General features: G+C 34.1%; 3 protein-coding genes and 1 pseudogene across 4 annotated transcripts; 2 read left to right on the plus strand and 2 right to left on the minus strand.

Moving 5' to 3' along the window:
- Nucleotides 1-788: 788 nt before the first annotated feature.
- LOC116122609 (bifunctional aspartate aminotransferase and glutamate/aspartate-prephenate aminotransferase-like) lies at nucleotides 789-6,870 on the minus strand. Its single transcript, XM_031408439.1, has 10 exons — nucleotides 6,727-6,870; nucleotides 5,409-5,441; nucleotides 3,348-3,399; nucleotides 3,103-3,206; nucleotides 2,083-2,331; nucleotides 1,884-1,997; nucleotides 1,676-1,759; nucleotides 1,338-1,508; nucleotides 1,110-1,223; nucleotides 789-929 (listed from the first exon to the last, which is right to left on the minus strand). Exons 1-10 carry the CDS (start codon nucleotides 6,868-6,870, stop codon nucleotides 789-791), a joined length of 1,206 nt encoding a protein of 401 aa, XP_031264299.1.
- LOC116122667 (trafficking protein particle complex subunit 12) lies at nucleotides 5,675-8,131 on the minus strand. Of its 2 annotated transcripts, none has more exons than XM_031408497.1 (2): nucleotides 6,968-8,131; nucleotides 5,675-6,262 (listed from the first exon to the last, which is right to left on the minus strand). In XM_031408497.1, exon 1 carries the CDS (start codon nucleotides 8,073-8,075, stop codon nucleotides 6,969-6,971), a length of 1,107 nt encoding a protein of 368 aa, XP_031264357.1. In that variant the 5' UTR covers nucleotides 8,076-8,131; the 3' UTR covers nucleotides 5,675-6,262; nucleotide 6,968. The 2 variants fall into 2 exon arrangements, with proteins under 2 accessions (XP_031264357.1, XP_031264358.1); XM_031408498.1 differs by having other exon boundaries at nucleotides 5,677-6,039.
- Nucleotides 8,132-12,044: 3,913 nt separating this feature from the next.
- Nucleotides 12,045-14,530, plus strand: LOC116122684 (annotated as a pseudogene).
- Nucleotides 14,531-21,963: 7,433 nt separating this feature from the next.
- LOC116122665 (L-ascorbate oxidase-like) lies at nucleotides 21,964-25,323 on the plus strand. Its single transcript, XM_031408496.1, has 5 exons — nucleotides 21,964-22,305; nucleotides 22,492-22,584; nucleotides 22,701-22,913; nucleotides 23,009-23,182; nucleotides 24,209-25,323. The coding sequence occupies exons 1-5, from the start codon at nucleotides 22,018-22,020 to the stop codon at nucleotides 25,160-25,162; spliced, it is 1,722 nt and encodes a 573-aa protein (XP_031264356.1). The 5' UTR covers nucleotides 21,964-22,017; the 3' UTR covers nucleotides 25,163-25,323.
- The last annotated feature ends 126 nt before the right edge of the window (nucleotides 25,324-25,449 follow it).

Raw genomic sequence — 25,449 nt, forward strand, 5'->3', positions numbered from 1 at the left:
GGTATATACTCAAATCGTATTTTTCTTGTATCCGAATTTTATGACCGAATTTTTACAAATATATTTTTCACCATTTGCCGTATCATACCCATAAAATTCTCATACCTTTTTTTTTTTTTGTCGTACCCATATTTATTAACTATGATTAATTCTTAATACAATTAAAATTAGTACTATATTAAATGAGCATTCAAATGACGTAAGATATTCACCCTATAGTTTGTCTTTGTGGATCCAATATGGTCTTTGTCGGTCTTTTTACAACATCAGAGACAAACCCTTATATCATAATCTAAAGATCGACTTAATTATGACTTAATGGTTTAAAATCTTCAGATCATAGTTTAAAGTTGATTGAATCGTAATCCAATAGAGATCTAATCAAAAGATCGACTTAATCATAATCTAATGGTTCAGATCATAGTTTAAAGTTGACTGAATCATAATCCAATGGTCAAGACGACAGTTTCGCCTACTCCCCTTTTAACATAACTTATTCCTGCATTTGCAGTAGAATCATTGCATGTGGTTAAGATTCCAAATTAACCAAAACAATAGAAGTTTCCTCTAATGCCCTTCAAATGCATAAATAACCATGTAAAATGGTGAATATTTTTCCACCTCCATACAAGAAAGTACGTTAAGCACCATTGCTGAGACAACAAGAATTGAAGCTACATTACAAGCCTACATTATTTGAAAACAATCATTGACAAATACATATCTTGAATTCCAAGTACAAGAATGACAACCTTTTGCATTAGTGTTCATCTTTATTAAACAGGTGATTAAACTGGGACAGCTGGCCTGAGCGCGTCAAGTGCTTTCTTAATTCTCAACACGGCACCTTGTAGGGTGGTGAGGGATGCAGCGTAGGAGATGCGGATGCAACTGTCATCCCCAAATGCCTCTCCCGGGACCAATGCAACCTATAAATCAACGGCCATGACCAAATTAGAGAAAGAAGATGAATATAAACTACACGGAATGTTCAAGAAGCTCTGAATAATGGAGTGTTACTGTTTTAAGACAAACAATCTTGTACTGGCATCACTTTTAAAAATACGAACTTTATAAGGGTGAGAGGAAATTAAGCAACCACACTATACCTGACCCTGGTCCAACAAGTATCGACATAGGGACTCGGAATTCTCAATTTTCCCAAAACCTTTAACCTCCGATCCATAGTAAGAACTGAAATCAATGAAGAGATAGAAAGCTCCCTGCAATTAACAAGAATGAAAATTAGGAGCACAAAGATAGCTAAAACTAAAAGGATAAAACTATAGGTAAGAAGGTTAGATTCCACCAAGTGAAAATATAGCTGAGGCTAGTACCTGAGGTTCTGATATTTTAACCCCATCTAGTTCTCCAAAGCTTTTAACCAAGAAATCACGCCGCTCCCTGAAAGCTTTAACCATAGTGGAAACTGCCTCCCCGCCTGCATAGCCCAAACCTAATGCAGCGACTCCTGCTTTTTGAGATACACTACTGGCACCTGAAGTGATCTGCAACGACATAACACAGAAATAAAATCTATTAGAATCATGCTTCTCAAAGTAACACATAGAATTATCATTTATATGTATAAGAAATAAATATAACAAAAACAAAAAATGCAATGCAGGAGTTTAACAGAAAATTAAGGATGTAAATTAGTAGGGATGTAACATACCTGACTCTGGAGCTTATTACAAGCAGCAACAAAGTGCTTAGGGCCGGCAATATATCCAAGTCGCCAACCAGTCATTGCGAAGGCCTAGAAATGTAATATTCATATATAAATCCCCAGAGTGAAAGCAACTACTAGATTCAGTGAATGAGAAGGCAATGAAATTTCAAGGTTTGAGCACCTTAAATTCAATATATCACTATTGATTTACCTTAGAAAACCCATTAACAGTTAAAGTCCTCTCTTGCATACCCGGCAAAGACGCAAAGCTTGCATGAGTCGCTGGTGAATAGATTATGTGTTCATATATTTCATCAGACAACACCTGACAAACGAGGCAAAGAATGTTCAGGATTCAGATCCAGGCAAAGAGCAGGAACTAAAGAGTTTCCGGTTCAGTCAGTTCATACCAGAAGCCTGGGATGTTTAGCTACAATCTTTGCAATCTCTTCAAGTAATTTCTTGGGGTAAACAGATCCTGTTGGGTTGGATGGAGAACATAGAATCAAAAGTCTTGACTTCTCAGTCAGTTTTGATTCAAGAAGTTTTGGATCCAAGAGAAAATTTTCAGAAATTTTTGTTGGAAGAATCACAGGTGTTGCATCAGCTATCCTTGCCATTTCCGGGTAACTAACCCAAAATGGAGCTGGAATTATAACCTGAAGAAACAAAAAGAGAATGATGTCAACCACCAACAATTAAAAATGTTATACATCTAAAGTAGAAGAAACCAATAACAGAGTCCACATTGGCATGCTGGTTAACTATCCTACATAATCATTTTTGCCTTTCCTAACGTGGCATAACAGAGGCATCAATAAGTAGCATTTTAAAGCACATGTATTGACCACTACCCGCCAACTATTTAATTACATTCCATGTCTTTTTATTTTCCAGGATATCATTTGATCTAAAATTAATCTACACTAAAGACAATCTAAAAAATGGAGTGGAGTTCAACAAATGAATGCGTGCAGGTTATTTTCCAGATGATCTAAAGTTACACGGAAAACATATCATGCAAGAAATGTCTTCCCAGACACTGACCACCAGAGGGTTAAAGAAGTTTAGTATTCCAATGATTTCAATCAATACAAAGCTAGAACACCTATATTTTGGCCAAAATCATTACTAAATCATCCGTTGTCGACCACAATCTTTCAACCAACACTCATTTGACTTGCAAGGTCATATGACCAAACTTAAATATCTTAAATTTGAATCCCATACCATAATTCCCACAAATTTATAGTACTATAGTAATTATAGTAGATTTTCTATTTATGTCTCTTAAGGAAGACTATTGCACTTAATTTCAGAAAGACTGCAATTAATTTACCAAAGTCATAGCTACCAATTTGATTTAATCAAATAGAGCTATAAACCAAATAGCTAAATAAGAATCATAGGGTATAGTCACAAAATCTCACCTCATCTCCTGGGGCGCAAACAGCAAGGAGTGCTTGAAGGATGCACTGTTTGGCTCCATTGCTAACCAAAATTTGATCAGGTGCATACGATAACCCATTCTCCTCTATCACAACCAAAAACAAAACATAAATAAATAAACAATTTTCTGAACTCATAACACAACTACAAACCACACAAAGTATAAAACCAATAGCCAACGAACCTTTTAGCTTATGACAAATTGCCGAACGAAGTTCCAAAGTACCTGCATTCGGAGTGTACCTTGTGTAACCTTCACGGATCGCATTTATCCCAGCCTAGAAATTCCATAAAACAAATTCAGCTCAATCTTAGCATAAACTCTCCCTTATAAGAAATTCCATAAAATCTATCCCTTTTTCTTATTTATTGGTTATTATTTTCAAACTTACAAAATCTAAACTGAACCCTCCCCAAACTAGTATGACCTAGATTCAATCTCGATACAGCTTATACAATCTCAATAGATCCAACCAAATTAACTACCTCACGCCAATGACAAATCGATCAAATATTTCACCAAATAGCCACACCCTAATTGCGATCAAAACCAAAACTAATAACAAAAAAAAAAAAAAAAAAAAAAAAAAAAAAAAAACAAATTTCACTCTGCTATAACTGGGGTATCAAAATCAGGCTCTCCAGCAGCCAAACGAATAACGGGAACACCAGCTTGAGCAAGCGCAGTGGCCTGGTCGGTATGGCCACAGTCTTTGAGGGCTTAACCGCGTTCACTCTGGGACTCAAGAGATATCAACTGCATTTCTGCACTAAGCCGTACAATCCTCACTATCTTACTAATCTCCACGCCTCTATATCCCAAAACCAAAAAAAACCATTTACATTTTCCAACTTTATTAGTAAAAACATTACTTTATTAAAAAAATAAATAAATGAATACAGCACCACGTTTCTTCCTACTTTGCTAAGAGGCACGTGTTAAAAAATACACTTTACATATATATAAACCAATCAAAATTTTCATTACCCTCCAAGCCTAAAAAGTGAAAGGTTGCTTGCTGGTTGATAACTCCCAAGGCTCTATCGGCCACAAAACCCAGAACCCACTTCAAGTTCGCCACGTTGATCAATAAAACACAAACTTTGAACCAAAATCCAAAATCCAACCCAAAACCAGAAAAAAAAAAAAAACCAAAAAAAAACCTTACCCAGAAAGAGACAAGTTGTGTGGCAGCTGAGAGGGGAAAGAAACCGATCGAGAGCTCGTCAAAAGCTTCAATTTTTCCGGTCTGGAGTGAGCTGATCTGGGGACCAAGCTAGAAGAGGACGGAAGGGAGCGAAGAGAGTGGCCATGAAACAGTTTACACGAAAAGGAAGGAGTTTTCTGTTTGGTTTAAAGAAACGGAAGAGGGTTGGTGGGAAAATATGAAGAAAGGAGTTGTTGGTTGTTGGTGTTGGTGGGGAACTGTTGGAAAGATCGCATAGGGATGAGTTTATGTAGTGACCAGTGAGTGATTTAGGGGGCCATGGGAGTTTCTGAAGGGTTGTGATTGAGAGTGGGAGGTCGTTTGATGATGAAGGTGAGGATCGGACGGTGAAGAGAGTGTGAGGGGGTAGTGATCAAGGGTGGAGGATAGGTCAAGAGAAGTAGGCTCTTAGAAATTAATTTAATTTGAAGGTGGTAAGTAAGAACTACAAATTCCAACGGCACATTTTGATACCAAACTTTAAACACACATATTATATGTTTATATTTATCACTAAATAATAATTTATGTGACAATACTTAATATTCTTCAAATGTATTGGAATATTAAAAAAAAATAAAATAATAGATAAATATTGATTTATTGTAAATTATATAATAACTAATGAAATATTTTCAACTAAATGTTAAAGAAAATAATTTGCTTGAAGAAGACTTGGGCAGTTGTTCTGTGGCCACCACCTCCTTGTCAAGGGTCGTTCAAAACGCTGACGTATAGATGAAGCAATCGTAACATTCAACCTATTCAACTAAATTATTTTAATTTTTCCACTTAAATTAGTGTTCAATTGACTCAAATAAAGAATTTTAATTTTTCCTCAAAATATTTATTAAAATTAAAAACAAATAAGATGCATTCCTAACAAATAGTCGAAACGTTATCGAACCGGTAAGATAATAATGATTGCTTAGGAAAAGAAATACATAATCTAACCTTCATTAGTCATTAAATAAGATTTAAAGAAAGCTAAGTCTATCTCCATCAACTAATATAAGGTTCTCAATTTTGTTCAAACTTTGAAAAGTCTAAAAGAGAAACACAACTTGAATACAACATACCAACAACCATGTTAAGACACTTTCAATCTGATCCTACAAAAAACGAAAACAAAAACAAAAACAAAAATGAAAACGAAAACGAAAACCCTGATCTTATATTCGATGAATGGATGAGTCTCGAACATCAACAATCACTCACAAATCACACAAAGCAAATGGTAAACAAATACATTTATCGCATACAATGTCAGACTTATAACACTAAGTGTTAAGCTATGGTGAAATAGGACTTGAATGTAACGCGCGCGCGGCGTTCTAAATCAAGAAAACCATTCCCAAAACATTACAAGACCTTGTACATAGCAAAAGCCAGAATAAAAAAGCATAAATTGTCCATATGAACTTATCTAATTTGATGGATTCATCGTCTGATTGATTAACATTATAAAATAAAGCAGTCCACTCAGCAGTTCAAACATTATAGCGTCGACAAAGGTAATCAGTTTCCTTCACCGAGTCTAGACAGTGCTACCACCAATCAGAAATATACATGATTCATTTACAGTTCATTCAATGAGAAATGAAATCATCTCCTCACCTCAAGCTAAACAAAAGATTTGTACAATCTTAATCAGACATCGAAAATTAACAGCAGCAATCACCATAGACAAAAAGGGACTCATCCAGTCATCTGAAGAGTGAAATGAGTTAGTTTTAAACCATTCTTAACGCACAAATTAGGACAAGAAATCATAATTGAAAACAAAAATTAGCATATCCTCCAGGAATGTCATCTCAACAACACTCAAAGGGGAGTGGCTCTATTCCATGTCTCTCTGAGTATGATATGTTCCAGATCAAGGCCAACTCAAATGAATATTATATGCATTATTGAAAGCTTGCACAGACTCATCCTGCATATCATGGAATCATCCCATCCATTATTACACAAATAATTGAAATGCATGTTCGATCATAAACATATATACATGCAATGTCAATTGAGCACTAGAATCAAGACTTCAAACACTAAAATCCTGCAAAAAGTACTATCTCTCAACAAACAATTCAAACTCGATTGAATCCTACATGCAACAACAAAAGTTTGTGCAAACTCCTCCTAAGTATCAAAAGATTATCTCATCAATCTGAAAACATTAGTGTCGATATACCATATAAACCTTTCTCTTTTATTAATCCAAAATGAAACTCTCCATACACAACAATGGACTCATCTATATGATAAGGAAATTAGATCACAATCACATATACATGTAATATCAATTCAGTAACAAATAGCAACCATTTCTCAAAAACAATTGAACTTCAATGCATTATAAAAAAATTTCCAAAACCCAACCCGCATAAGAAAAAATACCTCATCCGCGGTTACAAGATAAGCATCAACACCCCACATAAACATAAATTTCAATAACTCAAGACAAATAAACACAATCACATATACATGTAATGTCAATTCAGCAACCAACTGCGACCATTTCTCAATGAATCTTATATGCATTATCAAAAATTTCCACAAATTCGTCCTACATTTCAAAAAATCATTTCATCCATTATTACAAACACAATTTTTTCCTTCAACAACCACAACCAATTACCTCAAATTCTTGTGCACGATGAATCAAAATCATCGGGCGCAACCCTGGCAATCCAATTACTCAATGTCCGCTTAATATCCGAGTGATTCACATAAGCCAACTCATACATACTACACAAATTCACCACCACCGTCTCATTCAGCGCCACTGTGGGCACTCTCTCGAGCGCATTCTCCAACACCTTAATGCCATCTGATAAATCCCTCAAATACATCAAACACAAAGCCTTGTTATTCACCGCCACAATGTCACTGCCGTCCCTTTCTATACACTCCTCATACTCCCTCACCGCCGATACGTAATCCTTCCCGATCAAATACACCAAAGCCTTGTTCCGGTTCACAAGATTCCTCAACTCAACAACAGTCTCATCACTCTTCTTCGACGTCAGCAATTCCTCAACCCGATTGAACGACGTCGTGGCACCCTCCAAATCCCCGATTTGCATCTGAATGTATCCTAATCTGGAGACCAACACAGGGTCAAAGTCGTCAGAATTTTTCAACAAATCTCGAATCAGATTCAAACAAACACCAAACTCTTTCCCACTCAGATGATAACCAATCAAACAATTAACCACAAAAACTTCTCGTTTCCTCCACGCACTCGCCGACAAATCCAATTTCTCGTCGACTTTTTGCCTTAATTTCTCACGGACGAAATCGAGAAGGAGATAAAACCGGTCAAGACCTTCCTGCCGGTTCGACATCTTAAACGGGAGAACCGCGTGAAGCCACCGGAGGGAGAAGGGGACCATGGATCCGGTCCGGTTGGGATAGGCATGCGGGTACGATTCGTACTGGTAACCGGAACTGTTGAAGTCTTCGAGCGAGTCGAGCTCCAGGGCAGCGTCGTTGAAACGACGTAGTTTCATCAAAGCGAGGGCATTGTAGGAGAGGTAGGTGAGGTGGTGGTGGGGAAGAGTGAGGAGAGAGAGGGAGCGGGCGCGTGAGACTTTGTCGAGAATTGAGCGCCACGAGCCGCGCGTGGCGAGATCTTGGAGAGAGGCAAGTTCGGGGGCGAGGTCGTTGAGGGATCCGAAGGCGTTGGTGAGTGGATCGGTGATTCGGGTCGGGGTTTCGGTTTGGGTTTGATCGGTGTCGTCCATGGCGGTGGAATTGGCGTGCGATATGGAAATTGAGGAAGGTGATGGCGGGTTTTGTCAAAGGGAAGTGAAACGGTGCGGTCTAGGGAGGTTTGAATTTGGGCTTTGAGTGAAATTGGGCTTGGGCTTGGGCTTGGGCTTTGGGTGTCCTTAGAATTCAGATTAAAAAGTTTATATTGGGCCGAGTTTGGTGAGATGTGATATGGGTCAATTTGATGGTTATAGATGGAGGTGACGATGAAATTCCTTAGAAAAAAAATATTGCATTATCATTACTTTGTTAGAATTAAGCCTTTTTCGTTATAATAAAGAATGGCTCATAACCTAATTTTATAAACTTTCTTTTACAACCTCGATGTAATAACTCATAATTTATCAATTCTCAATTAGGCAGGTAAAACATATTAAAAATTGACTAATTGCGAACTGCCAGCCTGTCACATCACATTGTGAGAGAAAATCTGTGAGATTTGATTATAAATGTAATATTACCCTTATCTTTTAAGTCAAAACCTATAGTGGATTTGACCATCAAAACAATTCATACGTTTGTGAGGCATTAAACTTTTGACTAGGGGTTGATACTAACTGTTAAGATCAAATCCTAAAGATAAAAAATTATAACCGCTGTTGACAAATGCGTAAACTTATTTCCACTTATTATGTTCATGATTTGATTGTGAATTGTCCACTTAGCATTTAACTCGTTGTCGGACGTTTTGTTAAAAAGCAATGCTAGTTTTACAAAAACACATACAAAGGGGGCATACAAAGACAATCTCTACCCTTGATTTTCATAATTTCTCTCTCTCTCTCTCTCTCTCTCTCTTTTTGTTTTTTCTTTGTTTTTTCTTCTGGATAATGTCACTTTGTAGCCTTCTTTGTAAGAATAGCATTTTTCTTTGCTAAAACCGTTAAAGGTGAAAGCTTGAGTAATTAGATAAAGAATTTGACTTTAATATCTAAAAGTTTGGTAGGTTCTCTCACGTGTGACATGGATTTGATTTTTAGGTTTAAGAAATTAGTTAACTTTTTAAGTTTACAGACATTCTCGTATCAAACATCGAAAGTTTAAGGTTTTGCTTAAAAGATTAGATAAAAAGTCGAACATTAATATTTAAGTCTAACTTACCCTCTTAAAATAATTTAAGATTATAGGATTTTAAAATCTAACAGATTTTTAAAAATTATTAGAAAAAGAGTCGAACATTAATATTGTCTTATAACTTTCTCGGTTACCAAATATTACGATTAACTCAATAGTGAAATAATTTAAGAGGTTTTCCTGAATGTCAACACCTCGATTGTTTTAGTATATGGTCATTGAAATGCTTTATTAATATTTTCAGTATTTTTAAAAACAAAACTAAAATTAAGCTTTTTGAACCTTTTCTCCATATCTTTATTATTATTATTATTGTTATTATTTTTTATTCTTTTCGTATATGATTATTGTGAGTACTGAGTAGTTGGCTGCCTCACAGCTTGTACAAAATTTGTCAAATGTGTTATCAAATTAAGGAATGAAAATAGTAATAAAAAATAAATGGAAAAAATATTCTTCATGTTGTCTCAATTTTTTTAATTTAATAATAAGAAAAACAAGATTTTTTATTTTCTGAAAATATTTATATTGTGTTATTATAGAACCTAACAACTTCCAATCAACCATGCCCAAAAATAAAAGAACATTCTTTTTTTATCTATTTTTTTAAACATGCTTCTTCATTTAAAACAAAGAAGCATTTTATTTATTTTTTATTATTATTCCTGCAATTGAAACTCTATTTTCCCTATTTTAACATCTTCTATTTTAAAATTGAATTAATTCATTTTTGATAAAGTAAGGAAAATCGTGATTCACGAAACACATTATACATGATAATAATAAAAAACTTAAAAGCATGAGAGGCATATAAGATAAGTTATTTTAAAGAAAAAATAAATACTTTTCTTAGTCAAAAAGATGGTGGGCATTAGCCAAAAAGTATAAAAAGATAGATATTATTGTTGTTATAAGAACACAATCGAAGAAAAGTTGAAGCATATGAATTCGTTTTGTGAGGTCATTTTTATTAATAATGTCTATGTGAGATGTGACAAGTCGTGTTACGTTATGTTTCTATAAGAAAATGGATAAGTATAATTATGTAGAAAATAAAGAATATAAATGGTTTTTAATCATCACTTTATTTTGATGGGATAAAGCAATACATTAATTGACCTTTGAATTGTTTTCTTGCCCCCTTTTTCATCAAGATACCATGAATTGACAATAAAATACTAAAAAAGCAAGCGACAAATAAAATTGTATTGAAAACGAAGGAATGCAGGGAAAAGAAAAACACTACAGAAAGATTAAAAAAAAAGGTGTCAAAATTGAAGGGTTTTACTTTTGACAAATGTATAGTACTGCTTCAAAAATTCTATCTATAATATGAGTAATTATCGGTTCAATAATGTTTTGATAATAAGTATCAATTCAGTTTCTCAGTTTTGTAAAAAAAGTTTGAGAATTTCTGGATTATCTAAAGAATAATAAAAGTTATAACGTAATTGAATAAAAGATTGTTTTAAAGCAACTACCTTTAGGTAGTTTGGCTGAACATTTAGGACTCTTGGGTATATTACTGAAGAGATTTTGAATTCGAACCTTCACAACTACTAATAAGGAATAACCATTAAAGGCTTACCTGACCGTTAACTTCAAGATCCTGAGAAACTAGTCGAGGCACGCACAAACTGGTTCGGACATCTTTGGATACCAAAAAAAAAAAAAATGATTGTTTCAAAGCCTAATTTTTATGAGAATATTTTTTGAAGAATAATTTATTTTTTTGGCTAAAATAAGAATATAAAAAAAAAATTATGAAGATTTAAAACTTGATAGAGAATCTCTCTTGAGGTTTCGAATAAAATAAAAATAAAAAAATCCAAACCTTTAAAAGTAAGAGATCATCGTTTCGTATTTATAATAAGCTCCTGTTAATGTAGTACAAAGTAAAGTACATTAATAAAAATATACATGTTTTGTGTAGTACAACTTTAGTATTTCTAAATTTAGAATTAATTAACCCAAAACCCTAATGGTAAAATCATTCGTAAAAACATGTCATGATTAACTATTAAGTTTTTTTTTTTTAAAAAAAAAAAACAATTTCCAATTTGAAAAAGTTTAAGTAAAAATTTGGTTCTATGGTGTTTACAGATAATAGTAGTCCATTTGTTAATATCAATAAATGACGTTCGCATACAGACGTTCATATAAGAGAAAATATATTTTGCATGTTATATATTAATAACATGTAAAATATATTTTTAAATTGTCTAAATCTCTAACGAAATACATTATTATATAAATTATTCAACATTTTTTTTATTAATAATGTTAGGTTTACAATCTAATCTTATAACCTTCTCTTACAACCTTCGACATAACAATTCGTAATTGTTTAGCTCGCTTTCGTCTGCTTGCTATGAGTCCTGTTTGCTCATTTGTCAACTGACTAATTACGAACTATTATATTGGAGGTTGTGAGAGAAGGTTATAAACCTAGCATTACTCTTTTTTATAGGGCAGTACTACACTTATAATTCAATCTCATAAACTCTCTCTCACAACCCTGACGTGGTAGCTCGTAATTGATCAGTTCATAATTGGATATGTGTCACAATGGATCCTACCTACCTAATTATTATCTGATTAATTGCGAGCTATTACATCGAGATTGTGAGAAAAAGTTTATAAGATTGGATTACGAGCCAATTTTTATTGTTTTTTATAATATAGAAAAAGAAAATATGTCGTGTATCCAATGAAAGTTCCAACGTGCAACACGCCCACGAGAAGATTATCTCTTGGTTTAAACGTTAAATTATTGTAAATTGGCTCCCACAGATTGACTTCTTTTCAAGTCTTCATCTCTATATAAAGAACAATCAGTAAAGCTGTAAAGGCAAGTCTCACACAATCATAATTTTTTGTAGTTTTCCAAGCTCCAGGAGTCTGAAATTCTTCGGCCAAATGGCTGGAGAAATTTTATTTTTCAAGGGCACAAAATCTGATCTTATTTTTCTTGCTTTCTGCCTGGTGGGCACATGTTTATTGGCTGAAGCTAAAGTTCATAATTTGACATGGGAGGTGAGCTATCAGTACAAGTCTCTTGACTGTTACAAGAAACTTGCTATTGCCATAAATGGAGGGACTCCAGGGCCCACGATTTTTGCAACCGAAGGCGATACGATTATCATCAATGTTAAGAATAATTTGTTGATGGAAAATCTTGCTATCCATTGGCATGGATCAACAGGTAGAATATTTCATATATTACATGCTTTTCTTCTTATCTAAGTTACAGACATTGGATAATTTTGAAATCTTCTATTTCTAAGTCATTAGTGGGATCTAATGTTACTTTTCCGTAAAGTTTTGTTCTTAAAAATGGAAATCAATGAAGAAAGGAAGGTAATTTTTGTGTTCATGCATGGCAGATTGGAACTCCTTGGAGTGATGGAACAGAGGAGTTTCACAGTGTGGAACAATGCCTGGTGACACCTTCGTTTACCAATTTGTTGTCGATAAGGTTCGTCTTCAGAAGTATTTGTTGACTAATTTTCTGTTATCTGTCAACCGTTGACCTGTTAGACTTAAACACTAATGTTAGACGTTTACCTATAGCTTTAAACTGTTGTAAACAGGCAGGAACGTATATGTACCATTCGCATTATGGAAGCAAAGAGAATGGGCTATATGGTTTGATTAAGGTAGCTGTTCCTTTTGGAACAAAGAGCCCTTTGCAATTACCGTGAGCATGGAATTGTCCGAGTGATTGGTACCATTCAAGCTCTTATGAGCAAGCCACAGGCCTGACTTCCATACCCTATGTCTGGATTGGGGGCCCAGGTAAATAACAAAATTTTACACTTAAATATACGAAGACTTTTCCATAATCACTTTTGCTAACTTTTGCTTTGCATGTGTAACATCAATTTCAGTCATAATCGCTTTTGCTAACTTGTGTTTGCGTGTGTAACATCAATTTCAGTCACTTCTAATAAATGGAAGAGGAAAGTAGATTGTGCAAATCTTGCGCCAGTGTTTGTAATGCAACAAATTCTGAATGCGCTCCAGCTTCATTTACAGTAGTCCTGGAAGAACATATAGATTCAGAATTGCTAGCTTAACTTCTTTATCAGCTCTTAGTTTCAAATAGAGGTAATTAATTTATTATTTTACAATACAGTAAAACGCAACACAACGTAAAGTTCTATCTTTTTATATTCAAAACACAAATTATTCTTTCATGCAGACGTTCTAATTTTAAAATCTAGATTATCATTCTTGACACGAAGAATGCATTAAGATGACAAAATTTTTGAATTCAGAAACTTGACTGATATTTTGTTTTTAATGTATTTTTCACATCAAGAATTGATTCAAATTTAAAAGAAGTCAGTGCATCCACATCTAAGGTTTTCATTTAAACCAAAACGTAGACTAAGTCCTGATATTTTGATATAAACTTTTACACAGAGCAGATACTAAAGACCCTTTTAAGGATTACAAAAGCTGAAAAGTTTTTTTTTCCAGGGCCACAACATGACTGTGGTTGAAGCTGATGGCAACTACGTGGAGCCATTTGTCACAGAAAACCTGTACATTTACTCAGGAGAAACATACTCAGTTTTAGTCACAGCCAATCAAAGTTCCTCCAGCAATTACTGGATCACCACAACGTAGTCGGCAGAGAGCCTTCCACACCAATCGGCAAGCCATCCTTAACTACTATCCGAACCGCAACCACAAACCCCCCACCACAACCCACCTCCAGGGCCTCTCTGGAACGACAACGACGCCCGGAAAAAACAAGCCTGCATCAGGCTCGCCAGGGCTACATCCAAACCCCACCGCGTCCTGAGAAAGTCATCGTCCCCCTGAACACTCAAAACAGGTCGATGGCTACACCAAATGGGCCATCAACAATGTGTCACACACTCTCCCGGAAACCCCTACCTCATCGCCCTGAAAAAAAACTGGCTCGATGTGTTCGATCAGAAGCCGGCGCCTGAGGGCTACGACTACGAAAACTATGACATTTACAGTGTCCAGAGCAACACCAATGCTACAACAAGCTCATCCATTTACAGGCTGGAGTTCAATTCACAGTGGATGTGATTTTACAGAATGCGAACACGATGACTGCGAACAACAGCGAGACGCATCCCTGGCATTTACACGGGCATGATTTCTGGGTGCTGGGGTTCGGAGATGGTCAATATGACATGGAAAATGATGATGCAAACTACAATTTGGAGAACCCGATAATGAAGAACACGGTGCCATTGCATCCGTACGGGTGGACGGCGTTGAGATTCCAGGCGAATAATCCTGGAATTGGCTGTTTCATTGCCACATTGAGGCGCATTACTTGCTGGGAATGTTGGTGATGTTTGAATAGGATCCTGGATGGTCTCGGAGCGCTCAGGCGAACATGGGGTGTGGGAAAACCAAGAGCTTGATGCATCCATAGGCTAAAAAAATTTAATAAATTTTATGTGATACATGATTTCAGAAGGAAAATGAAGTGGTTTTGCTTCTGAATTAATTATGTTTGTGGATACAACACAATAATGTGAGAAATTTTAATAATGAAGGTGTAAAGCCAGGATTAATTAGTTGCTATATGATTAAGTGGGATGGGTTTTTTTTTGTTTTAATTAAGGACTAACATATATACCTTGCCATTTGTTAGTTATAAAAGTGACCATTTTTTAATTTCTAAACTCTGGAAAAGAAAACAACTAGAACTCCCTAAGATGTGTAGTGAATGAAAATCAATCGAATTTAAACAATTGAAATATTATTAGAAACTTCTCAACAGAAGGGTTTCTAAAGAAATTTTAAAGAGATTCTTATAAAAATCTAAGACAATGTCCAATATCTCTTTGAGAATTCTAGAAGTCATTAAAAAAAATTTAGAAATCTTATTTTTTTATTATTATTATTTTTTTTTTATTTTATCAAACTGACATGTAATATTAATGAAAGTTTTTAAGGGGTTATTAAGTGATTAAAACTTTGTGGAATTAGTTGTTTGTTCATATTGTGCACAATAGTTATTCAAATCATAAATAAAATATCCATCAAAACAAGAAAAGAACACACTCATTTTTACATGGTTCGGTAACATGCCTATTCCATGGGACCAAGTCCAGAAGAAGCAAATCCACTATGTAAACTTATGAGTTCAAATACAAAGCAAGATAACCAAAGTTGCAAAAACATTCATGCTTTCTACACGACAACTCTATCTTCTTTATTGAACTTCAAACCACCATAGCAAGCTTCACATATGAGAACACAAGTCGCACTTGAGCTCCTCTCAAGTTTCACTATTGAAGGATAACTTCGGAGCAGCAGCTTGCACACGTCAAGCATCAACATGGAATCAAGTTCCAAAATCATCACGCAAGAACAAGAAATAGGGTAATTTTAAGCCTACCAAAGCATATAGGAAACTATAGACGAATACAAAAACTCATAGGATATTCAGTAATGAATCAGAGGCAATTAGGTTTCTTGAGGAAGACACCAGAAAAGTATGAGATATAGAGAACAAGGTGACTAGGGTTTGGGGACAAAAAAGTTAAAATAAAACTTTTGTGTTTTTTTTTTTTTTTTTTTGTTTTTTTGCACATGAAATTTGGGACCACAAACAAAAGCAATATTCATTTTCACACAACGAATAGAAAGTAGACAAGTGGAAAGGCACAAAACAGATATCACAAAGAATAATATGTTCACAAAGAAAAACAGGTGCATGATATGTGATTGAGAAAAAAATACTGCTAGATGCATTGTGAGCACAAGACTCTAAAGTGCTCACACTTGTAAAAGTGATCACCTTTAGAGAGTGTGCCACATTGATAGAAAGGAAAAGGTAGTGCAAGACTCAAAACAAAATTATAAGATGACAAAAACACTACAGTAGTTTCTCAAAAATGGAAAGATCACGTTCATATGTTAGCTTGATACTGTTATTCTACAGAACATAGTAATCCCATATTTATTGATGAAGAGGATAACAAGTTTTTAATTTGTGAGTAAGATTGGGGTATTAAGCCAATAAATCATCGAACTACCATCAATTTTGTCACTGATTAGCAAGATTCATGGTGGATATTAATTCGACAACATTATCATACAACTACATAATGAATCTCTAATCTATTGATAAAGAGAATTAAAAGTGTTTATTTATAAGTAAAATTATGGTATTAAATAACAATATCGAATGAACATCAACCAATCAATATGAATAATCTTAATTATTGTAGGGTTATAACCTAAGCTAATAAGCAAATTCGCAACACAAACAACACACACACATCTCCTTTAACAGACTAACACCCACTACGACCTAACAACCAAGAACCTCTCAATAATCTGCAAGAACCAGAGGACAAATACCAGCCTCTAGAAGGAAACGCAACCTCTCTCACTCAACACAGATTAACCCAGAAGATTCAGCAACCAACCTAGCCCGAGTGTTTATCCCCCTTTTACAAACCCTAATACAAGATAACAAAAACACGCGTTCAAATATGTATCACTGTTGCTCTCTTATATACGGTTGCATCAGCAATTCTCAGCCCTTGGATCTGTCTTGATCTGATGGCTGAAACTTGGTAGTTGTCCACACAAAACGACCCCGTTTTGACTTGGAATACTTAGTGAAACGGCTCGTTTTTTGCTTCACAATACTTTCAGTAGGGTTTTACTATGTTCACTTAACCGAATAAAAGTTGAAGCATTAGATTCGTTTGAGAGTCATTTTAATTAATAATGTATATGTAAGTAAGATGTGACAAATGTAGAAAATGGGTGATTCTAATTATGTGAAAATAAAGAATAGAACTGGTGTCTAATCATCACTTTATTTTGATGGAAAAACAGATAAAGAGTAGGAAATAATACATTATTGACCTTTGAATTATTTTCTTACCTTTTTTTTAATCGAGATGACTGAATTGACAATAAAGATTAAAAAAACATGCGACAAATTAAATTGTATTGAAAACGAAGGAATGCAGGGGAAAAAAAAAAAATATTGTAAAAATTGAAGGGTTTGACAAATGTTAAGTATTGCTTTAAGAGTTCTATTATAATACGAGCAATTATCGGTTCAACAATGTTTTGATAATAAGTAACAATTCAACTTTGAACTCGGCTTTGTAAAACATGTTTGAGAATTTTGAATTATCTAAAGAATAATAATGTTACAGCATAACTGAATAGAAGATTGTTCTAAAAACTTCATAAAGAATCTCCCTTGATGTTTCAAAATAATAAATAAAAAATAAAACCTTTTAAAATCTCATAATGAAAATATCAGAACTTCCTAATTAACTAAACATACTTAATGAAAATAATTACCTAATTAACCATCCTTAACTGAACTTCTGAATCAGCTAGCAAGTAAAAACTTATTCAAATCAAGCTGTGGGAAAGATTTGCCATGCTGTGATTAAGAGATCATTGTTCGTACTTATAATAAGTTTTTGTAAATATAATACAAATTAAAATACATCAAATAAAAATATATATATGTTTTATGTAGTACAAGTTTAGTATTCTAAATAGAATCAATTAACCCACGGGTAAAATTATAATTTGAAAAAACATGTCACTATTAACTATGCAGTTAAAAAGGTAAAATTTGACCGTTTCCATTTTTCAATCTGAAAAAGTTCAGAATACTACACACTCCTAAACTCATTCACTACTTTCTCTTACAAACACAACGTGTTAGCTCACAATGGATTTCGTCTATCCAACAATAGGTCCTGCTGACCAATTAGCTGACTAATTGCGAGGTGCCACGCCAGGTCAGTGAGAGAAGTTTGTGAAAAGTGTTTGTCAGTCATCTTTATTCAAAAAAGTATATGTGAAAATTGGGTTTTTAAGTGTTCGTAGTAGTAATAACTGGAGATTGGCGGGTTCGGGTACCTACTCAAATTCCATGGAATCGGAGCTGAAACACAGGTTTTGGTTCGGTTCCAGTTCCGAGTACATGGGAAAATACAAATCTAACTTTATTAGTTACAAAAATGATGAATAAACCTTGTAAAAATTATAATACACCCCACTGTTTAAAGAAATTACAAATGCATTCTGCAGTGTTTGCAAAATTATAAATGTTCCAACTTCCAAGTGCTTGGAAAATTAAGTCGTTTTGTTTGTGTTTCAGAGAGAAAGCAGAGGACTTGATAAAGAAGAGAGAGTTGTTGTTGTTGTTTATCATGAGAAGCTTCTCATGTTTTCAGTTTTTCTATAACATAACATGTATGGTATTCTTCTTGATTTTTTATTTTCTCATTTATAGTGTTGCTTTCTTCCTTTCTTTACCCGGTACCTCACTACCTGTTTGAGTTCATTCTGGGTTTCTAGATTTTTTTTTTTTTTTTCAACAACCACTGAATTAGCCAAAGAATCAAAATGGGTATCACAAAAAATTTTATTTATTTTTTATTTTTTTTGGTTTTCTTGTGCCTAATTTTTATCATCTTTTTTTTTTTTTTCACTTTTGGGATCCTTAAGGGTCGCTTGAGAGTTCATGATAGCGGTTATGAGAGTAAACCATCGTAACGGTTTGAGGGTAAACCATCGGGTGTTTGAGGGGTATTTAGTAGCAGTTTTTAAAACACCCAACCTGTGCTTGAGAGTTATTTTTTCAACAGTTCTAACATTTTTTTAAATGATAAATTTACATATATGCCATAAAAATACCCCAACTCTAACCAATATGGGAGTTTTGTTTTTTCATATAGGTAAGAGTTCTTATTTGTTTTTTTACTTATAGTATTTTATAACTTCGAATGTGATAAAGTCTTCTTATCTTTCTTCGCCTTCTTTGCAACATCTAGAATTATTGAAAAATTGTAACTCCATTTCTCCAAAAAGCATCTAGAAATGAGATTTTAATATATTTTTTTTTATGATTGCTAAATATTTTGTATTTAATATGGTTGAGACGTGCATAATGGTTAAATTTTTTGGATATAATTGAGATAGTGAATAGGGTATGTGAAAATAAATTTTAAAACCAACAAAACACCTTAATTTGGGGTGTTTTATAAACCCCTCAAAATACATTACATTAGTTCTGGGGTTTTTTGAGATAGTCAAAACTAGTGTATAAAATTCTGGCAAGTAATGGTCTTAAAACACTTCAAAACCAGTCTAATTAAAAACTTTCAAAACCAATAGAAAAGAAAAAAACTTCCAAAAGATCAAGAAATCAATCTTATGTGCAAAGAAGCTCAGATTTTAGGGTTTGTTTTGGTCGTAGGTAGGAGAGGAGAGAGGAACCAAAGAGCTAGTAAATCATTGTTAAGAAATATGGGTTATTTTGTTTTTGTTTTTAAGGGTAGTTGTCTTTTCATATTTCCTTTGTTAGCCTATATATATATCTTTTTTTAGGTTAAAATACTTGTATTCAATTGAATTGTGCAATATCAATGAAACCCTAGCCTCCTCTTTTATATTTTCTTGGATGTTTAACATGGTACAGAGCAAAGTTTCATGGGACGAGGCTTAATCTTAAACATCAGTGGAGCTAGAATTTTTTCATGGGGAAACAAGAAGAGGTTAAGAGTGTGAGAGTCAAGGACCCACGAAAGCTCTCACAGAAACGAACAGCGTAATTCGTCAGAGAATCACAAGAATCAATCGATGTTTGGTCACTGCCTCAGACAAAGAAACCACAAGCCGTCTCTTTGGTGAGAATAATTTATACAATTAGTAGAACTACTAGACTCTGGCTTTAGTTTCGGTTTCGGTTTCATTTTCAATTCTTGGTTCTTGCAATGGTAGAACCAGGGAGTCCAGTTCCAATTTTTTAGAACCAGAACCGACTTGTGGGGGCCAATTCCAGGAAGGAAACCGAAACTGGAACCCCAAGTATCCGTCGGTTCCAGTTCTACCCTAAATTCCTGCACACCCTTAATAATAATCCAGTAGTTATATCAATAAACGATGTTCACATTTAAAAAAAAAAATATACAGACGCTGACATGAGAGACCGTGAACAATTGTAAATTAAAGAGGATTATTATATAATAATTGAGAGTTTTTTTTAAAATAACAGAAAGACAATAATAATGAATCTTTAATCCATGTGTAAGGCATGTTAATTAAAGGTAGGTGGGGTTAAGAGTATTGATTAAGATTTAAATAATATTAATTGATTTTTAGGTAGGTAAGGAACTAGGAAGTACTGAAGTAGTTGCTTACTTGCTTGTTGAGATTAATACCTACTCTTCCAAGAGTGTTATTTTGACCATAAAAACTACTTGTCATTTATTTCAATCAAACAATTAAAACCATTTATATTATGTTTAAAAAATTATAAAAAAAAAAAAAAAACAGTACAGGAAAATGAAAAAGTGTAAAAATTGAAGGGTTTTGACAAATGCATAGTACTACTTCAAAAATTCTACTTATAATACGAGTAATTATCGGTTTAGTAATATTTTGATAATAATAACAGTTCAGTTTTTGAACCTGGTTTTGTAAAACAAGTTTGAGAATTTATGATTATTAAAGAATAATAATGTTACAGCGTAACTGACAGAAGATTGTTCTAAAACTATTTTTTATGCGAAAAGGTTTTGAAGAAAAAAATATGAAGAATGATCAATTTTTTTTTTAGAATAATTTTTTAATTTTTTTTTTTTTATGAAGATTTAAAACTTCATAAAGAATCTCTCTTGAGGTTTAAAGAAAAAAATTCAAATCTCTAATGAATTATCAGAAACTTTCCTAACTAATTGAACATACTTATGAAAATTAATTACCTCATTTACCAACCTCAACTTGAACTTCTGAATCAACTAGCAAAGTAAAAAGATATTCAAATCAAGCTGTGGGAAAGCATTCCCATGCTTCTGATTAGAGTCACACGTTTCGTTTTATAATAAGTTTTATATATAGTACAAAGTAAAGTACATTAGTAAAAATTTATATATGTAGTGTAGTACAACTTTAGAATTTCCAATTTGAATTAATTAACGGAATGGTAAATCATTCGTAAAAACATGTCACGATTAAAAAGTAAAATTTACAATTTTCAAATCAAAAAGTTTAAATGAAAAAATTGGTTTTTTAGTGTTACAGGTTGTAATAATCCATTGTTAATATCAATAACGACGTTCAATATCTAAAAAGAACACAAAAGTACACATAAGAGACAGTGAATTTGTAAATTATAAAGAGACTTATTATTTAATAATGGCAATTTTTTTTTTTTTAATAATCACCAAAATTTCAAGGAATAATAAAACTCAAACTTTTTTTTTTCGACCTAATTTCAATGTTAACATTAACAAAATAATAGAATGAAAATAATATGAATCTTTAATCCATGTTGATGGCATGTACATAGAAAGTAGTTGCTTAGTAAGATTTAATACCTATTCTTCCAAGATAAAATATATTATTTAAATAATGAATGAAGTTTTGAGGAACACGCTAGGACTCTCCTTCCATGCACGTCCAAACAAGATGTTATTTTATATACAGAACTAGAATGTTACCATGCTATCAAATATAACGTGCGAAAATATATTTTTAAATTGTCTAAATCTCTGTCAAGAAACTTGATGTGATAAATATCAACGTTTTTTCTTATGCTGATCTGGTCTGTATCGTTTCAATCAATTTTCTCTAAATCATAGTCTGTATGCAATGAAAGTTCCGACGTGCAACACGTGCATGGGCTCAAATCTCAGGGAGATAACCTTTATTTATTTCAAATTGCCCCCTCGGAGTGACTCCTGTTTAAGTCTTCGTTTCTATATAAAGAACAATCAGTAAGGCAAGTCTCACACAATCACAATTTTTTGTAGTTTTCCAAGCTTCAGGAGTCTGAAATACTTCCGCCAAATGGCTGGAGAAACATTATTTTTCAAGGGCACAAAATCTCGTGTTATTTTTCTTGCTTTCTGCCTGGTGGGCACATGTTTATTGGCTGAGGCTGAAGTTCATAATTTGACATGGGAGGTGAGCTATCAGTACAAGTCTCTTGACTGTTACAAGAAACTTGCTATTGCCATCAATGGAGAGACTCCAGGGCCTACGATTAATGCAACCGAAGGCGATACAATCATCGTCAATGTTAAGAATAATTTGTTGATGGAAAATCTTGCTATCCATTGGCATGGCATCAGACAGGTAGAATATTTCATATATTTATATGCTTTTCTTCTTATCTAAGTTACAGACATTTGGAATCTGTAAAATGTTCTGCTTCCAAGTCATCAGTGGAATCTAATGTTATTTTTCCGTAAAGTTTTGTTCTTAATGATGGAATTTAATAAAGAAAGGAAGTTAATTTTTGTGTTCATGCATGCATGTCAGTTTGGAACTCCTTGGAGTGATGGAACAGATGGAGTTTCACAGTGTGGAACAATGCCTGGTGACACCTTTGTTTACCAATTTGTTGTCGATAAGGTTCGTGTTCAGACGTTTTTATTAATTAATTTTTTGTTATCTATCAACCGGTGACCTGTTAGACTTAAATATTAATGTTAGACGTTTACTTGATAGTTTTAAACTGTTGTAAACAGGCAGGAACGTATATGTATCATTCGCATTACGGAATGCAGAGAGAATCTGGGCTATATGGTTTGATTGAAGTCTCTGTTCCTTCAGGAACCAAAGAGCCCTTTACATATGACGGTGAGCATGGAGTTGTCCTAAGTGATTGGTACCATTCAAGCTCTTATGAGCAAGCCACAGGCCTGACTTCTATACCCTATGTCTGGATTGGGGAGCCTCAGGTAAATAACAAAATTTTACAGTTTTTAATATACGAAGATCTTTTCCACAATCACTTTTGCTAACTTGTGTTTTGCATGTGTAACATCAATTTCAGTCGCTTCTAATAAATGGAAGAGGAAAGTATGATTGTGCAAATCTTGACGCCAGTGTTTGTAATGCAACAAATCCTGAATGCGCTCCATCTTCATTTACAGTATTCCCTGGAGAAACATACAGATTCAGAATTGCTAGCTTAACTTCTTTATCAGCTCTTAGTTTCCAAATAGAGGTAATTAATTTTATTATTTTTACAATAAAAACTAGAAAAAGTCGATGAAATGATAATCATTTGATCACTAATAGATGCCCTCGACAATGGTACAAAATAGATAAAATTTTATAACTCAGTAAAACGCAACACAACGTAAAGTTTTGTCTTTTTTATATTTAAAACAAAGAATAAACGACCAGCCAAAGTTTGCCTTAATGAGCCTTTTCCACCAAAAAAAAAAATTCAAAATACCACTTTTTCAACTAAAGTTAATATTTTGTTATTATTCAAAGTTGATTTTGATGGCGAAAATTTTTTCTGTCACCACTATTTGAACCTCTGGTCTCCTCTCTACAAAACCCTTCTTACTTCGACACTTTATTTCTTGTCAATTGTTAGTTATCACAAAACTAGGGTTTCTTGTTCTTAGCCGATTTCCGTCTGATTCTGGTAGCGAATATTCAATCGATCACTACCATTTGATTCACTGATCTCCACTCTACAAAAATTCCCTTACCTTAGCTCTTGCTAACTTACCGAACGCCGCTTGAGAAAGTGAAGTGTATTTTGGATATTAATAGAATATAAACATTGGGTGGGAAAATGATATTCTGAAACTTTTTGGGTGGCAAAGTGTTGTTAACGCAAACCTTGAGTGGGAAGAGTCGTTTACTCTTAAAACAAAAATCATTCTTTTATGCATATTAAAATTTAGACTATCATTTTGACATGAAGAATGCATTAGGTGACAAAAAATTTTGAATTCCAGATGATATTTTGTCTTTTAATGTATATTTTACATTAAGAAAATTGATTCAAATTTTAAAAAAGTCAGTACATCCACATCTAAAGTTTTCATTCAAACTACAACGCAGACTGAGTCTCAATATTTTGATATCAACTTTTACACAGAGCAGACACTATACCACCCTTTTAAGTGCTTTTTGTAAAAGCTAGAAGCACTTATAGAACTAGCCGGCCAGCTTTATCATAAGTATATCAACGATTAACTCCAAGGATTACTTTTTTTTTTTTTTTTTCCAGGGCCACAACATGACTGTGGTTGAAGCTGATGGCAACTACGTGGAGCCATTTGCCACAGAAAACCTGTACATTTACGCAGGAGAAACATACTCAGTTTTAGTCACAGCCAATCAAAGTTCCTCCAGCAATTACTGGATCACCACAAACGTAGTCAGCAGAAATGCCTCCACACCAATCGGCCAAGCCATCCTGAACTACAATCCCAACCAGAACCTCATAACCCCCAACACAACTCCGCCTCCAGGGCCTCTCTGGAACGACGTAGACGCCCGGAAAAACCAAAGCCTGGCCATCGAGGCCCGCCAGGGCTACATCCAAATCCCACCGCATCCTGACAAAGTCATCGTCCTCTTGAACACTCAAAACAAGGTCGATGGCTACACCAAATGGGCCATCAACAATGTGTCACACACTCTCCCGGAAACCCCCTACCTCATAGCCCTGAAAAAAAACTGGCTCAATGTGTTCGATCAGACGCCGGCGCCTGAGAGCTACGACTACGAAAACTATGACATTTTTAGTGTCCAAAACAACACCAATGCTACGACAAGCTCATCCATTTACAGGCTGGAGTTCAACTCAACAGTGGATGTAATTTTACAGAATGCGAACACGATGACTGCGAACAACAGCGAGACGCATCCCTGGCATTTACACGGGCATGATTTCTGGGTGCTGGGATTCGGAGATGGTAAATATGACATGAAAAATAATGATGCAAACTACAAGTTCAAGAACCCGATAATGAAGAACACGGTGCCATTGCATCCGTACGGGTGGACGGCGTTGAGATTCCAGGCGAATAATCCTGGAATCTGGCTGTTTCATTGCCACATTGAGGCGCATTTCTTGCTGGGAATGTTGGTATTGTTTGAGTCAGGATCCTCGATGGTCTCGGTGCCGCCTCAGGCGAACATGGGGTGTGGGAAAACCAAGAGCTTGATGCAACCATAGGTTAAATTTTTTTAATAAATTTATGTAATGCATGATTTCAGAAGGAAAATTAAGTGGGTTTTGCTTCTGAATTAATTAATGTTTTGGTGGTTATATCCACAACAATGTTGAGAAATCTTAATAAATGAAAGGTGTAAACCTTGGTTTTTCTTCAGGATTAATTACTTGTTTAATATGATTAAATGGGATGGTTATTATTATTATTATTATTATTATTTTAATTAAGGACTAACATATATACCCTTGCCATTTGTTAAGAAAGGGTTGTTTATAAAAATGACCATTTT

This window comes from Pistacia vera, unplaced genomic scaffold (assembly GCF_008641045.1).
Source record: "Pistacia vera cultivar Batoury unplaced genomic scaffold, PisVer_v2 Contig136, whole genome shotgun sequence".
In the NCBI taxonomy this organism is placed as follows: domain Eukaryota; kingdom Viridiplantae; phylum Streptophyta; class Magnoliopsida; order Sapindales; family Anacardiaceae; genus Pistacia; species Pistacia vera.